The sequence below is a fragment of the Aquarana catesbeiana genome, linkage group LG03, assembly GCF_042186555.1.
Source record: "Aquarana catesbeiana isolate 2022-GZ linkage group LG03, ASM4218655v1, whole genome shotgun sequence".
Taxonomy (NCBI): Eukaryota; Metazoa; Chordata; class Amphibia; order Anura; family Ranidae; genus Aquarana; species Aquarana catesbeiana.
In genome coordinates this window covers 305,924,810-305,941,680 of record NC_133326.1, presented here as the reverse complement: position 1 = coordinate 305,941,680, position 16,871 = coordinate 305,924,810, and the positions used below count along the sequence as shown (strand labels likewise).

The 16,871-nt window shown below is 43.6% G+C and overlaps 1 protein-coding gene across 1 annotated transcript in view; it reads left to right on the top strand.

Moving 5' to 3' along the window:
- The window catches only part of LOC141133958 (dynein axonemal heavy chain 3-like), a 3,453,856-nt gene that overhangs the window by 2,877,250 nt on the left and 559,735 nt on the right, over nt 1–16,871 (top strand). Inside the window, exon 65 of the mRNA XM_073623563.1 lies at nt 8,920–9,098. Within this exon, the coding sequence (XP_073479664.1) occupies nt 8,920–9,098 (179 nt within the window). The remainder of the gene's footprint in view (nt 1–8,919; nt 9,099–16,871) is intronic.

Below are 16,871 nucleotides of genomic sequence, written 5' to 3'. Positions count from 1 at the left end.
AATGGAAATTACATCATCAGTGTGCTGCACATAGCCTGCGCAGAGAGCAGAGCTGTGGGGGAATCCAGCATTCCCACCCACTACAGGCTGCTTGCAGAAAACTAGAGAAGCAGGCAGATGTAACACCAGTCACCCTGCACAAGGAGAGAGCAGCAGTGGCTGTTCCTTAGAAAAGGAAGCTCCTGCAAAAACTAAATGTTTCATGTTGAATTACTGCACAGATCAGGAAGAAATCCACAAAACAGACCAAGATTTAAGTAAAGAATACACATGCATCTTGTATTTAGATATTTTTTTGCTTATTTGGGAGTTAAGTTTTAAGAATAATTGTTTACCATAAATATCCTAATAAAAAAATGACATGGGGAGATGGTATTCATTTATAAAAATTACATCAAGTAGCCAATGCACAACTGGTAATTATCCAGTGCAAGTTAGGACATGAAACTTGGGAGCTGATTTCTTGCTTAAGGCACCCTTAAAGTAGCTTTGAACCCACAGCATTTTTTGATTTACCACACTGAGCCCAATAAAATAAATATTCCCTTTATAACTTTTAGTACTGTACTGTACTGTTTTCATGAACTTCAGATCCTCACAGAATTAACAGAGGACAGTGCAGTTTTCAGCCAGTCTGTTAGCTTGGAGAAAGGATTGGGAGCAGGGGTGTGCCTTGGCATTTTAGGTTACAGGCCTGTGTGTTTCTATTAATGCACACAGTTTAGGGAGACACAGCTATAGCCCCCGTGTGCGAGGGAAGATACAGAGGACACTGGAAAGGAAAGGAGCCACCCTGAAACGAGATACCTGGGGCAGTAGTCATGGCACCAGCTTAAACTGGAACATGGGCAAGGACTATAAGATAAAGAAGCTGCTTAATCATTAAGTGCGTAAAGCAGATGTTGAAAGTACTTAAAGGGTTTAAAATCCCTTTAATCTTTCCCTTTTCACTTATTATTATCAGCCCCATAGATCTACTCATCAAAGAATTACACAGCATTTACAATCATTTATTGTAACTAAATATTCATTTGACACAGTGCCTTATAAAAGTATTCATGCCTTTTGACATTTTCCACATTTTGTCATGTTACAACCAAAAATGTACATGTATTTTATTGGAATTTTATGTGATAGACCAACACAAAGTGACACATAATTGTGAAGTGGAAGGAAATTGATAAACGGTTTTCAATTTTTTTTACAAATAAATAGCTGAAAAGTGTGGCGTGCATTTGTGTTCAGCTCCCTTTACTCTGATACCCCTAACTAAAATCTAGTGGAACCAATTGCCTTCAGAAGTTACCTAGTTTGTAAATAGAGTCCACCTGTGTGTAATTTAATCTCAGTATAAACACAGCTGTGAAGCCCTTAGAGGTTTTTTAGAGAACCTTAGTGAACAAACAGCATCATGAAGGCCAAGGCACACACCAGACAGGTCAGGGATAAAGTTGTGGAGAAGTTTAAAGCAGGGTTAGGTTATAAAAAAATATCCCAAGCTTTCAACATCTCATGGAGCACTGTTCAATCCATCATCCGAAAATGGAAAGAGTATGACCCAACTGCAAACCTACCGAGCAGGCCCGGACTGGGACAAAAAATAGGCACGGGCATTTTAGACTGAGCAGCCAATTTTTCCATGGACCGGGGGGGGGGGGGTAGTGTATCGGTCCTCCACGCTGTAATGTGCAGGAACACTGATATAAATATAAAGGGGACAGCACTGTAACGATTACCCCCCTTACATCAGAGTCCGCACAGACCCCCCTTACATCAGAGTCCGCACAGACCCCCCTTACATCAGAGTCCGCACAGACCCCCCTTACATCAGAGTCCGCACTGAGCCCCCTTACATCAGAGTACATACAGAGGTCCCTTACATCAGAGTCCACACAGACCCCCCTTACATCAGAGTCCGCACTGAGCCCCCTTACATCAGATTCCGCACTGAGCCCCTTTACATCAGAGTCCGCACTGAGCCCCCTTACATCAGAGTCCACACAGACCCCCCTTACATCAGAGTCCGCACTGACCCCCCTTACATCAGAGTCCACACAGACCCCCCTTACATCAGAGTCCGCACTGAGCCCCTTTACATCAGATTCCGCACTGAGCCCCTTTACATCAGAGTCCGCACTGAGCCCCCTTACATCAGAGTCCACACAGAGGTGTCTTACATCAGAGTCCGTACTGAGCCCCTTTACATCAGAGCCCGCACTGAGCCCCTTTACATCAGAGTCCACACTGAGCCCCCTTACATCAGAGTCCGCACAGAGGTGTCTTACATCAGATTCTGCACTCAGCCCCCTTACATCAGAGTCTGCACTGAGCCCCTTTACATCAGAGTCCGCACTGAGCCCCTTTACATCAGATTCCGCACTCAGCCCCCTTACATCAGAGTCTGCACTGAGCCCCTTTACATCAGAGTCTGCACTGAGCCCCTTTACATCAGAGTCCGCACTGAGCCCCTTTACATCAGATTCCGCACTCAGCCCCCTTACATCAGAGTCCGCACTGAGCCCCTTTACATCAGAGTCCGCACAGAGGTCCCTTACATCAGAGTACATACAGAGGTCCCTTACATCAGAGTCCGCACTGAGCCCCTTTATATCAGAGTCCGCACTGATCCCCTTTACATCAGAGTCCGCACTGAGCCCCCTTACATCAGAGTCCGCACTGAGCCCCTTTACATCAGAGTCCACACTGAGCCCCCTACATCAGAGTCCGCAATGAGCCCCTTTACATCAGAGTCTGCACTGAGCCCCCTTACATCAGAGTCCACACTGAGCCCCCTTACATCAGAGTCCGCACTGAGCCCCCTTACATCAGAGTCCGCACTGAGCCCCCTTACATCAGAGTCCGCACTGAGCCCCCTTACATCAGAGTCCGCACTGAGCCCCCTTACATCAGAGTCCGTACTGAGCCCCCTTACATCAGAGTCCGCACTGAGCCCCCTTACATCAGAGTCCGCACTGAGCCCCCTTACATCAGAGTCCGCACAGAGGTCCCTTACATCAGAGTACATACAGAGGTCCCTTACATCAGAGTCCGCACTGAGCCCCCTTACATCAGAGTCCGCACTGAGCCCCCTTACATCAGAGTCCGCACTGAGCCCCCTTACATCAGAGTCCACACTGAGCCCCCTTACATCAGAGTCCGCACTGAGCCCCCTTACATCAGAGTCCGCACTGAGCCCCCACTTACTGTAAGGGGGAGCTCTGTGGACTCTAATGTAAAGGGGAACACTGATTTAAGGGGGTCTCTGCTCACCAAAGTCCCCCTCTTGTATCAGAGTCCACAGAACACCCCTTAAATTTGTTTTATATACACATTGGAAGGCAGGAGAGAGGGTGAGCTTACTCACCCCAGGATGAGGCTCCGGAGCGGGCTGCCTGCAGCTTTTAAATCTTCCTTCCTTCACCCCAGGGATGTGTGGGCGGGGCAGACGCAGGGGGGGTGGGCGGGGCAGATAGAGTAGAGGGGCAGGAAGAGGAGGAGCAGTGGAACTGTCAGCGTTGGCTGAGCTTTGTGTGAGAGAGACACACAGCTCAGCCGCTCAGCCAATCAGCCGCTATTGTAGCTATTGCGGAACCCAGAGATGACACAGGCACGGCCGCATAGCGGTGGGTGAGCGGCGGCCGTGGCCTGTGTTAACCCTGTCCAGGCCGCGGGCGCCGCTTACCTCCCGCTGTGCGGCCTGATCATCAACAGGCTATGGAGCTGGAGGTCCCAGCCCACCGGGCAAATGCCCGGTCTGCCCTATGGCCAGTCCGGGCCTGCTACCGAGACATGGCCATCCACCTAAACTGACAGGCTAGGCAAGGAGAACACTAATCAGAGAAGCAGCCAAGAGGCCCACGGTAACTCTGGAGGAGCTGCAGAGATCCACAGCTCAGGTGGGAGAATCTGTCCGCAGGACAACTATTAGTCATGCACTTCATAAATCTGGCCTTTATGGAAGAGTGGAAGTAGAAAGTCATTGTTGAAAGAAAGCCATATGAAGTCCTGTTTTCAGTTTGCTAGAAGCCATGTGGGGGACACAGCAAATATGTGGAAGAGGGTGCTCTGGTCAGATGAGACCAATATGTAACTTTTTGGGTCTACAAGCAAAACGATATGTGTGGCGGGAAACTAATACTGCATATCACCCTGAACACACCTTCCCCATCGTAAAACATGGTGGTGACAGCATCATGTTGTGGCGATGCTTTTCTTCAGCAGGGACAGGGAAGCTGGTCAGAGTTGATGGGAAGATAGATGGATCCAAATGCAGTGCTTTGCAAAAGTTTTCACCCCCCTTGGCTTTTTACCTATTTTGTTACATTACAGCCTTTAGTTCAATGTTTTTTTAATCTAAATTATATGTGATGGATCAGAACACAATAGTCTAATTTGGCGAAGTAAAATTAGAAAATTATATACATAAAACTATTTTTCAGCAATAAAAAACTGATAATTGGCATGTGTGTATGTATTCACCCCCTTTGCTATGAAGCCCATAAAAAGCTCTGGTGCAACCAATTACCTTCAGAAGTCACATAATTAGTGAAATGATGTCCACCTGTGTGCAATATAAGTGTCACATGATTTGTCATTACATATACACACCTTTTTGAAAGGCCCCAGAGGCTACAACACCTAAGCAAGAGGCACCTCTAACCAAACACTGCCATGAAAACCAAGAAACTCTCCAAACAAGTAAGGGACAATGTTGTTGAGAAGTACAAGTCAGGATTAGGTTATAAAAAAAATCCAAATCTTTGATGATCCCTAGAAGCACCATCAAATCTATGATAACCAAATGGAAAGAACATGGCACAACAGCAAACCTGCCAAGAGACGGCCGCACACCAAAACTTATGGACCGGGCAAGGAGGGTATTAATCGGAGAGGCAGCACAGAGACCTATTGTAACCCTGGAGGAGCTGCAGAGTTCCACAGCAGAGACTGTATCTGTACATAAGTACGTAAGTAAGCTAATTCATGTACTACATCTTATGTCTTCATCATGTGTTGCATGGTTTGCTATTTAGCTGAACAGTTATTAAAATTATTACTATGTATTAAGATGGATTTATATTTATATACTCCTTTTCTCTTTGTAGAAACCTTATACCCATTTGAGTCAATAACATAAAACCTCTGAAGAAGGACTTTGAGTCCGTAACATGTAAGGTGTTATATACACTGTATTGATTGCCGCCAGCCCTTTGCACAGGATGGTGATTTTCCTATACAACTGTGTCAACCAGGGTATCAAATATGGTTTTTATGCACTGTATGTATTGTTTGTATATGTATAATATTGACATTGTGTAATAAAATGTATACTTTTATAATACTGGCTTTATCTGTCTATTAATGACCCTAAAGGGGTTCTTCGCCGTACCTTCGGTACCAGGTGTTTTTTTCTATGAGTATCTGTACATAGGATGACAATAAGCCGTATGCTCCATAGAGTTGGGCTTTATGACAGAGTGACCAGAAGAAAGCCATTACTTTCAGCAAAAAACAAAATGGTACGTTTTGAGTTTGCAAAAAGGCATGTGGGAGACTCCAAAAATGTATGGAGGAAGGTGTTCTGGTCTGATGAGACTAAAATTTAACTTTTTGGCCATCAAAGAAAACGCTATGTCTGGCACAAACCCAACACATCACATCACCCAAAGTACAGCATCCCTACAGTGAAACATGGTGGTGGCAGCATCAGGCTGTGGGGATGTTTTTCAGCAGTCGGGACTGGAAAACTTGTCAGAGTTGAGGGAAAGATGGATGGTGCTAAATACAGGGATATTTTTTAGCAAAACTTGTACCACTCTGTGTGTGATTTGAGGCTAGAACAGAGGTTCACCTTACAGAAGGACAATGACCCCAAACACACTGCTAAAGCAACACTTGAGTGGTTTAAGGGGAAACATGTAAATGTGTTGCAATGGCCTAGTAAAAGCCCAGACCTCAATCCAATAGAAAATCTGTGGTCAGACTTAGGTTGCTGTTCACAAGCACAAACCATCCAACTTGAAGGAGCTGGAGCAGTTTTGCAAGGAGGAATGGGCAAAAATCCCAGTGGTAAGATGTGGCAAGCTCATAGAGACTTATCCAAAGCGACTTGGAGCTGTGATAGCTGCATAAGGTGGCTCAACAAAGTATTGACTTTAGGGGGGTAAATAGTTATGCACATTGACTTTTTCTGTTATTTTGTCCTATTTGTTGTTTTCTTCACAATAAAAAAAAATCTTCAAAGTTGTGGGCATGTTCTGTAAATTAAATGTTGCAAATCCTCTAACAATCCATGTTAATTCCAGGTTGTGAGGCAACAAAACACGAAAAATGCCAAGGGGGTGAATACTTTTGCAAGGCACTGTACCCGGGCAATCTTAGAAGAAAACCTGTTAGAGTCTGCAAAAGAGTTGAGACTGGGGTGGAGGTTCACCTTCCAGCAGGACAACAACCTTAAACATACAGCCAGAGCTACAATGGAATTGTTTAGATCAAAGCATATTAATGTGTTAGAATGGCCTAGTCAAAGTCCAGACCTAAATCCAATTAAGAATCTTTGGCAAGACTGAAAATTGATGTTCACAGATGCTCGCCATCCAATCTTACGGAGCTAGAGCTATTTCGCAAAGAAGAATGGGCAAAAATTTCACTCTCTAGATGTGCAAAGTTGGTAGAGACATTCCCAAAAAGACTTGAAGCTGTAATTGCAGCGAAAGGTGGTTCTACAAAGTATTGACTCAGGGGGACTGAATACAAATGCACACCACACTTTTCAGATATTTATTTGTAAAAAATGCTGAAAACCATTTATCATTTTCCTTCCACTTCACAATTATGTGCCACTTTATGTTGGTCTATCACACAAAAAAAAAAAATCCCAAAAAAATACATTTACATTCTTGGTTGTAACATGAAAAAATGGGGAAAATTTCAAGGGGTATGATACTGTATATGAATATTTAATAGCAAAATCATGCTGATGGTAAAGGTGGAGATTCCGGAATACACGTAGGCAGCTTTTAATAATTTCTTTAAGCAATAAAATGAAAACAGTCTCAGATAGTCATCAAAAATACAGAAATAGAGTTTGCGATGAACATGCAACTGTGGATCAGTCACCACTATGCTTTAAAAACTATCTACCCACAAATATAGAAAACACAGCATAAGGGGTGAAGTGTGAAAACTTGCACATAACTTCACTTATACCAGCCTAATATCAGTCTCAGCCAATGGTACCATGCCCAGATGGTATTTTAGTACAAAAGTTGAGTAGAATTGCTAAGTACAGAACCTCTACTAGCTGTTGACTCCTAATGTGCATAAATGCTCCCAGTACACTCCTAATTTGTGCCACCCCATCACATACAGGGAACATAGGAACATAGTATCATTACATGATCTCTGATTCTATGTTGCAGCTGGGAAAAAAAATATCTGGTGCACATCTTTAATATTCTTCTACTATCTTCTTGGACACATATCCTGCAAAACAAATTTGGTGGTGTGCGCCTTGGATTATTTAATGGCTAACCATTGCAATTTCTTCACATTAGTTCTCTTCTGGCAATCATCTAGGATCTTTAACACATTTAGATGGATTTTCTGCTGCAACTTTACACTTTTTAATATTCCTTTACAAGTTAGTTCTAGGCAGCATTACACAACAGTGTTAAACTAAACTTTCTCTTTATAATTTTCTTGGTATTTGAGAATCTCCTTCATCAAAAAATATAAAAATAACAAACCATGCAAGTGTCTCGGTTATCATATTATTTCAGTTTAAAATATTAATGTATTCTAATATCTTATTCAAAACAAATAAAGAAGCTTTTATGTGAGATTTTGCTATTTTTGCAGCTTCTATTTTAAAATTTCATTTTTCATTATGTAAGTGATGTTAGTCAAAGCAATTTTTTTCCAAATTGTATTTTGGATAAGCACATTTAGATCTAAAGACATAAACATCTTTCAAAGAGAATGGTTTATACTTTATACCTAACTTGAAAGACACTGTTTAGCATTGCCCGTTGCAAAAAGATCTTCTGTTTAAAAACATGTCTAATTTCATTTTTGTGTTTTGTCTGACGTGAAAAATACCCTTTCAAGACAGTTTATACTCATCTAAGTCTGCCCCCCATGCCCCTCCCCAGCTCCACTTTCAGGTGTACAAACTAGTAATCAAGTGCTCCAGGCTGCAAGTGCCCACACTTACATGTCACTTCTTTGCAATGTCATAATTCCACTGCAGTCTTCTTGAGCCTGAGAGGACCCTGGCATTGGACAGCTAATAGGAAGTGCCCATGTCACTTAGGCAACAATAAAGGAGCCTCCTCCCCTGCAGTTAAGAAAATGGAAAACTTGGGACTCCCATGACCAGGAATGGAAGGAGTTCCCATACTTTGTAAATCACTGTTAGCATTTATATAAATTCTGTATAATAATAATAATAATAATAATCATCATCATCATAGTTATAATAATACTGTTAAAGTGACCAAAAACTATAATGGTGTCCTTTTAAATAGTGTTTTGTAACAATTTTGTAGCCAACTTAGTCTAAGCTGCTAAAATCTTAGTACTGATTGATTCCCTTAGTTATAACTCCTTGCACCATTTTATTAACAAGCATTTTACCATTCAACATTCTAATAAAAAGGGAAGTTGATGTATTTTTTTATGATCATCCCTGTGTTTGATCAGTACATGGCTGAAGGGAGTACTAACTGTGCATATGCAATTATTCAAAAATCGGTAAACGAGCAATGTGCAGTACCTAAGACATGTTCTAAGAATATATCTTACGTTGTCTTTATTAAACGTGTATTTGTTGCTTTGAGTTACTGCAATTTTTAATATGTACTTTTCTTTATGCACTCTGTATTGATTAAGCAAGATCATATCTTCATCTTTTAACAGGTTGCCAACCATTCCAGTGTTATATTCTTTGTCATCTCAGACCTTGCATACATTGATTCTATGTACCAGTTTTCTTTGGCTTGGTATATTAATGTGTACATAAATGCTATTAGGAAAAGTGAACCCTCTCAGAAGCTTCAAGAAAGAATAACTTACCTCAATAACTATTTCACAAACAGGTAGGATTATAATTATATTTCTTTTTACCACCACTGACCTTTTTTAATAATCCAATAAGAAAATACTATTAGTATCCTATATCAGTCAAAAAAAAATATTGTTTTGATTTATTATTGTTGACCCCATTACACACAGGCTGAAAATTATCCGGTTCAGCAAGAACCATACGGCTTTTGGTCCATGTGTACAGTTGTCTGTTCTACAGAAGCCAGTCAATAAAGACTGCTGGAAAACCAGCATTCGATCAGCGGTCCCATCCATTGGCTGTGAGTGCTGTTCAGTGTATTCTGGTGGGTGGGGCCCTTGTCAGAATACAAAGTTTCAGTGGGAAAGATTGCTGCATCAACATCGCTTGTGTTGACACAGCAATCTTTCTGTTTTTTTTCTGAACAAAAAAAAACTGAAAGTGTGTACCCAGCTTTAACCAGGTTTATTTTTCAATTCATCAGTAATACTAATGTTCTTAAAGACCCACACCACCCCATCTAATTTGCTTTCTCCCCTCCCTACTCTCCTTCCCTTTCTTCCCTCTTCATTCTTATTTCTCTTCTAAGGCATGCCAAAGATTATGCAATTTTCTCTTGATTCCCCCATCACCATAGTCAGTGTTAATGAGGGAATACCTCCCGCATCACTATTATATTATGCCTATGAGGAGCATGGGGAGCCTTCCCCGTAGGCAGAGTACAATGCTTAGTGTTGCTGGCTATAGCCTGCGTCACTAATCATTTTTGAAAGACCCAACAGGCTGGTTGTACACAAGTCAATCAATAGAATAACTTGTGTACAACCAGATTGCCCATACATTAATCAACGTTCAGCCAGTCCCTGCTGAACGGGCTGAGTTTTTTGCCATGTATGGCTGGCTTAACACTGTGTTTGTGCAATGATTATCTCTTTAGAAGTATACAAAAGAATGCTGATTGGTTTATAGTATCAGGCAGCTTCTAATGCATTTCCTAGCCAACACCAGAGGCCCCATAATTCACAGTAAAGCTGGGTACACACAAATAAAAAAGCTGATCATTGGATCGGCTTCTGTTGAATGGTCCTCCAGGAAAACCTTTATTAATATGCTGCGGTCACTGATCAGTAACAAAGTCATTCAGGAGCGCCACAAGTATCCTGACAGCCAGTGCTGTTTCTCAACCTAGGCCGACAAGGCCCAGGCCTAGGGTGGCACCTTGTGGGGGGGGGCGACCAAAAGCGCCCCTCCGCACAAAAAAAGCTCCCCCCAAACCTGTCTTGCTGAGTCCCGGCAAGACAGCATCTGCAGCCGGTTTGCTATTGCACAGCACTTGTAAATATTATTTGAGTGTGTTTGGCTGGGGGGGCGGAACAGCTGGCCAGACCAGCTGCACGCAATTTAACTGGCGGAAGCAGAGCCTTGGGCTCCACCTAAGGCCCCACCTACCCTCCTCCATACGGCTTTACACACTGCATCTTTTCCCCGGCCCGGGGCGGGGTCTGTCTGTGACATTGACGATAGGAGGAGGGGAGGAGAAAGAGAGCGAGAGAGAGAGAGAAGAGCAGGAGGGGAACCCCTGTCGGCGGCCAGGACAGCAGGTAAAATTTACTAAGTCACTATTACTTTTGTAGTGTGTGCCAAGCAGCCAATCAAATGTAAGTGCCTAATATGGAAATTAATATAAAGATCTTGTTGCAATAAAGTATCCAGTGCTGCAAACTCACAGTCCACATTCAGTAAAAGTTCATGTACTGCAAAGTTTGCATTGATTTCAGCATGCATTGGGCACTTTACGCATGCTGAAATCAATGCAAACTTTGCAGTACATGAACGTTCACTGAATGTGGACTGTGTAATGAGTTTGCATTGATTTTTAATATGTGGACACTTAGGTTACTTTCACACTGAGGCGCTTTACAGGCGTTTTAGCACTAAAAATAGCGCCTTCAAAGTGCCTGTCAAGCGCCTCTCCTGTCATTCCAGTGTCTAAGCTTTCACACTGGGGCGGTGCGCTTGCGGGACATTAAAAAAAGTCCTGCAAGCAGCATCTTTGGGGCGGTTTAGGAGCGGTGAATACACCACTCCTAAAATGTCCCTGCCCATTGAAATGAATGGCAATGCTGCCGAAGCGCCTGCAAAGCAATTTGGCATCGGCACTTTGCGGGCGATATTAACCCATTCTTTGGCCGCTAGCGGGTGTTAAAAGTGCCCCACTAGCAGCCGAAAAGTGCCACTAAAACGACGGAAAGCACCGCTAAACATAGTGGCGCTTTACCGCCGATGCCCCCACCGCCTCAGTGTGAAAGTGCCCTTACTTGTTTATCGATGCAGCGATGTTGGCACCCCAGCCAATTTTCGGATCGGCTCTCGGGTGCTGCTGTCTCGGTGATTCATGTTAAGGGAAACCGGCAGTGAAGCCTTTCAGCTTCAGAGCCAGTTCCCTACTGTACATGTGAAAAGCAAGCTGTGCTTTCTGTATGGCCCGGTGAGGGAAGGAGGAGGGGGCCGAACTTCCAATGGACGGTGCTGTGGTGCCGTCTCCCAGATGGGGGGGAAGGGTACCTGTCAAAAACAGGTACCTGTCCCCCCCCTTGAAAGATACCAAATGTGGCACCGGAGGGGGGGGGGGAAGCAGACAAGCAGAGTTTCCATGTTTGATGTTTGGGTGGAACTCCACTTTAAACAGTCCACATTCAGCAAAAATGAATGTGCTGCAAAGTTCTTTGTGCATTAATCAATAAATAATTCAGATACACTAATAAGCTGTGATATTATGAAATTGATGAGGCTAAACTGATTGCCACTGATGAGGCAGCACTCTTAGGCTGCACTGATAAGTCAGCACTAATAGGCACTGATAGGCTGCACTGGTGGTCCCTGATGAAGCTGCACTGATGGGCACTAATAGGCCACACTGATAGGCTGCACTGGTGGCCCCTGATAGGCTGCATTGGTGGCCCCTGATGAGGCTGCACTGATGGCCACTGATGGCCACTGATGGGCACTGATGAGGCTGCACTGATAAGCTGCACCCTTGGGCTGGGCACTGATGCGGTGGCGCTGCACTGATGGGACTGTACTGATGGGCACTCATGAGGCGGAACTAATGGGCATTGATAAGGCTGCACTGATACCCACTAATGAGGCAGCACTCTTAAGCTGCACTGACAGGGCTGCACTGATGGCCACTGATGATACCACACTGATGGACACTGATAAGCTGCACTGGTGGCCACTGATAAGCTGCACTGATGGCCACTGATAAGGTCACACTGATAAGGCTGCAATGATGAGGTGGCACTCTTAAGCTGCACTGATAAGGCAGCGCTGATATGAGAGAGTGTGGTTTACAGATGACAGAGTGGGTCTTAAACAGGAAGGGGTGTGACCTTGACAGGAAGGGGTGAGTCATATTTAAATTAGGGGGTGCACGCATTTAGTCGGGCCTAGGGCAGCACAAAACCTAAATACACCACTGCTGACAGCTGAGGAGTCAGAAAACAAAAGTACGGTGGGGAGAATTCCTGCATTCACCTTGTGTGGGTGCAGAAATCTATTTTTTTTTTTCTTGTTTAGCGTGCTAGTTAAAGAAAAATAAATAAATATTTTGCACCCAGCTTAAAACTTTCACAATGAATATTAGCTCTTGCAACATGTTTGCAAATACTAAACACAAGTATTCTTGCAAGTGATCACTGGTCCAAGGTGTGGGACCCATTGCAGGATACCCAGTGCCTAGTGAAACCACTGCCAGTGCCCAATGAAACCACTGCACACTTATCATTTGCACTGTCTTATTAACTAAGCCTTCAAATTTCACATTTGTAGAAGAAAAACTGACACAATATAGAACAAAAATTAAATAATGGATATGAAAAATAAAACAAAAGTTTGCACACAATAAGCACCTGGTAACCTAGCATTCCAGGCTGTTTGCAGTTTTACTTTCCTCCTTCACTATTGCTAAAATGATGTTTACAAGGACAAGACAGTATTCTCAGTATTATCTTCCTGCTTTACGTACCAATAGCTACTGGAAAGGTTGAACAAATTTTCTTGTGTTTTCAGGCGTAAAAAAAGTCTAATGAGAGAAACTGTTCCCATGGACACTGTCTCTTCACTGCCTGTCTTTGCTGTATCTAAAGGGAAATGCTATATAAGAATGTAACAAATATTGATTCCGCTTCACTTTCAATAAAAAATGCTATATTTTTCCAGAATATTATTAAGCATATAAAAAGCAGTGTTCGTTTAAAGGGGAAGTCAATCCTGTACCACATTTTTATACTGTTTTTTAAACAGTTCAACACCACAAGTACTCCTTTACAAAATATATAGCTAAGTCAATAAATCTGTAGGAATATATACAATTATATTGTTTTGTTGTTTATTATTCCTAGTTCCATCCTCTGGTATGAGCCCTTCTAAAGCAATAAATGTCACTCACCAGAAATAACTCATACATTCATACATGCTACATGATGAGACATACTTGGTGATCAAAGAGGTGCTTAGTGGTCCAAACCATCAAAATGAAGGCAGGAAGGATACTAATCAGGCTGAGTTAATCGCCCACTCATTGACAGTTAAAATGTAAACACTAAAAGGAGAATCTGTTGCAGTAAGAATTAAAGAATAGTAATTCTGTACATTGTGAAGTATAACATTATCAAAAGTTTGTGTATTTACAACAAAAATGTAATCATTGATTTATAGTTATACTGTATGTAGCCGCACCCAAAAAAAATAACCAAAGATTATTGTGAAAGACCCTGGGGTACCTTTAGGCACTCTCAAGAGAGCAATAATGCAGTGTGCATAGTGTGCCAAGGCGAATAGTGTGTGTGGTCAAATTGTGCTAACAGGGAAAAGGCTTAAAGTGGTTGTAAATCTTTACATACACCCACTGAGGTGACTAGCCTCAGTTGACACAGAGATAAAACAAATCCTACTTAATAAGGTCTTCCTGTTTATCTGCAGACCTCTCTTCTCTACAGACTTCTAAAGCACACATTTTCCACATAAGTTCTAAACTCCAGAAGGCAGGGAACAGGGATCTGATGTGACACACTGCACTGCATAGAACAGGGAACTGAGTGTAATCTGAGGCCTGAGTGGACACATTCCCTTGTACGCACCCTTCTAAGAAAACCTGCACAGCTGAGGCTGTCAGTCACTTTCTGTGTTCTGGAGAGAGGGCAAGACCACCAGCTGAAATAGTCTGTAACAGTGCAAACTGTCAGAAGTGACTTTGGGTCAAGACAAGTATAGAAGAAACGCTATGTTCAGTTTTCATTTCAGAGGTGTATAATCACTTTAAAGGGGTTTGGTTAAATAAAACTTGAGCCTACTCTGCTTTGGTTCATTCAAGAATGAGAAATGCACAGAGTGGAAGAGTCAAGAATGCCTACTGGAAAGAGTGCAGGGGTCAGGATTGCATAGCGAACAAAATTCAGGAGTCAGGAGTAAGTAATGCACATAGTGCAGGGGTGATGACTTACAAAACATGCAGCGAGCAGAGGTCAAGGGCAAAAGAGCCTCCTAAGCAAAAATTACCCCTTCTTTACAATACAATTCCCCCACCCCATAACCTCCAGCACAAATTCACCCCTATCTCTTTAAATTGTATTCACTGGAATTGCATTGCTTATGCTATTCTGCTGGTGAGAACCCTGGGGTCTTGATGCTGCAACTGGCTAAGTTTTTTTCTTCTAAATGTGAATTATACAGTTGCTGGCTACTCTTTCTGCCTTCCAGCCCATCCGAATCTGTCAGACCTACATGTAGCACAAAGCTGAGAAAAGTGTCCTCAAATTCCTCTTCACCACTGTTCTATAGATCTGGACAGGTGATCCTGCAGATGGGGGACAGACGATGGCAACTGAATATTTCATATAAAAAAGAAAAAACACAGCATCAGGACCTGGAGTCAGGGATGCCATTAGAAATAACGCAGACCTATACAGCCTAATTGGAAGAGCCACCCCAGGGCTCACCTCCTAATTTCCATAGTAAATGCCAGCAAGCTCCTGGTGCAGCCTTGCAGCATCAATGGCAGCAGAATGTATGCAAAAATATACTATAAAGTTGTGCTCATAAGTTTACATACCCTGGCAGAATTTTTGATTTCTTGGCCATTTTTCAGAGAATATAAATGATAACACAAAAACTTTTCTGTCACTCATGGTTAGTGTTTGGCTGAAGCCATTTATTATCAATTAATTGTGTTTACTCTTTTTAAATCATAATGACAACAGAAACTAGCCAAATGACCCTGATCAAACGTTTACATTCCCTGGTGATTTTGGCCTGATAACATGCACACAAGGTAACCATCATCACCTGTGATCTGTGTGCTTGTAATTAGTGTGTGTGTATAAAAGGTCAATGAGTTTCTGGATTCCTGACAGACCCTTTCATGTTTCATCCAGTGCTGCACTGACGTTTCTGGATTCTGAGTCATGGGGAAAGCAAAAGAATTGTCAAAAAATCTGCGGGAAAAAGTAGTTGAACCTGTAAGGTACTCACCAGGGCCGAGATGCTGAGAGCGGCTCCCCTTGCAGCAGAGTGCGCTTTACCCCTGGAGGTGGCACAGAGGCTATTGGGCACAGAGAGGCACGGGTCGCCAGGCAGTAGAGGCTTGCGTGCAGGTCTTCTGTCAGGTAGCAGATCTGTGCAGGTTGCACTAGGACACGGGTCAGCAGGGAAACCCGGCTGGGGTTCAAACACCTTGATCCTGAAGTAGATAATTGGAACAAAGTATGTAGAGAAGGCCAGGGGTCAAACACAGCAAACCAGTAAGAGGGAAGTCCGTTAAAGCAAGCCGGGGTCATGCACGGGAATCAAGCAATGGGAAAGTCCAAAGACAGGCTGGGGTCAAGCACTGGATCAGGCAGAAGCAAAGTCTTATAGATAGGCCGGGGGTCAAACACGGGAGCAGACAGAAGAGGAGTCCATTAGGCAAGCCAAGGTCAGGTGCAGGAGAGGTACAGAGGTGGTCAAGGCAATCCGGGTCACAGCAGGCAGGTATCAATAGCAGAACTAAGAAACAGGAACACAGGAGCTGAAGAGACAAACCAGCAATGAGGCAAAGAGCAGGGCTGCCTTTTATAGGGCCGCCAGGGGATCTCACGTTGTGCGGGCTAAGGTGCGTACGTGCTTACGCCAAAGTGCCGTGTCACAGCCCGCTGACTCGCACATCTACGTGTGCCGTTGCGCCGTGTCGCAGCCCGCTGAATCGCGTACCCGCATGCGCCGTTTCGCCACTCTACCACGCAGGCGTACTGGAAAATTCTGGTATTGGCAGATAAGGTTCCTGTTATTTCTCTGACAGTGCCCCCCGAGGGGCAGCCTCCGGATGCCCAACTTAGCTAATTTCCCTGGGTGTTGCCTGTGGAAATTTTGAACCAAACGGGGTGCATGTATATTACTGGAAGGTTCCCAAGTGTTATCTTCTGGCGGGTACCCCTTCCATTTAACCAGATACTGAATCCGCCCACCCCTCATCCTACAGTCCATGATTGCTTCCACTTCGAATTCCTCTTCACCTTCCACCTCAACTGGTGGAGGTGGAAGTTCCTCTCTTCCCGAGAAAGAGTTGGGGACTACTGGTTTTAGTAGGGATGCATGGAACACCGGATGGATTTTAAAAGTACTGGATAAAGTTAAAACAAAAGAAAGGAACTGCGCTATAGCCTTGAGGCTGATACACAGACCAGGTTTGTGAGTTGGAGATTAACAACCCCCCCGTACATACTTGTGGCTACGCCGCTAGAGGGATGACTCAACACTGGTTGAATATCAG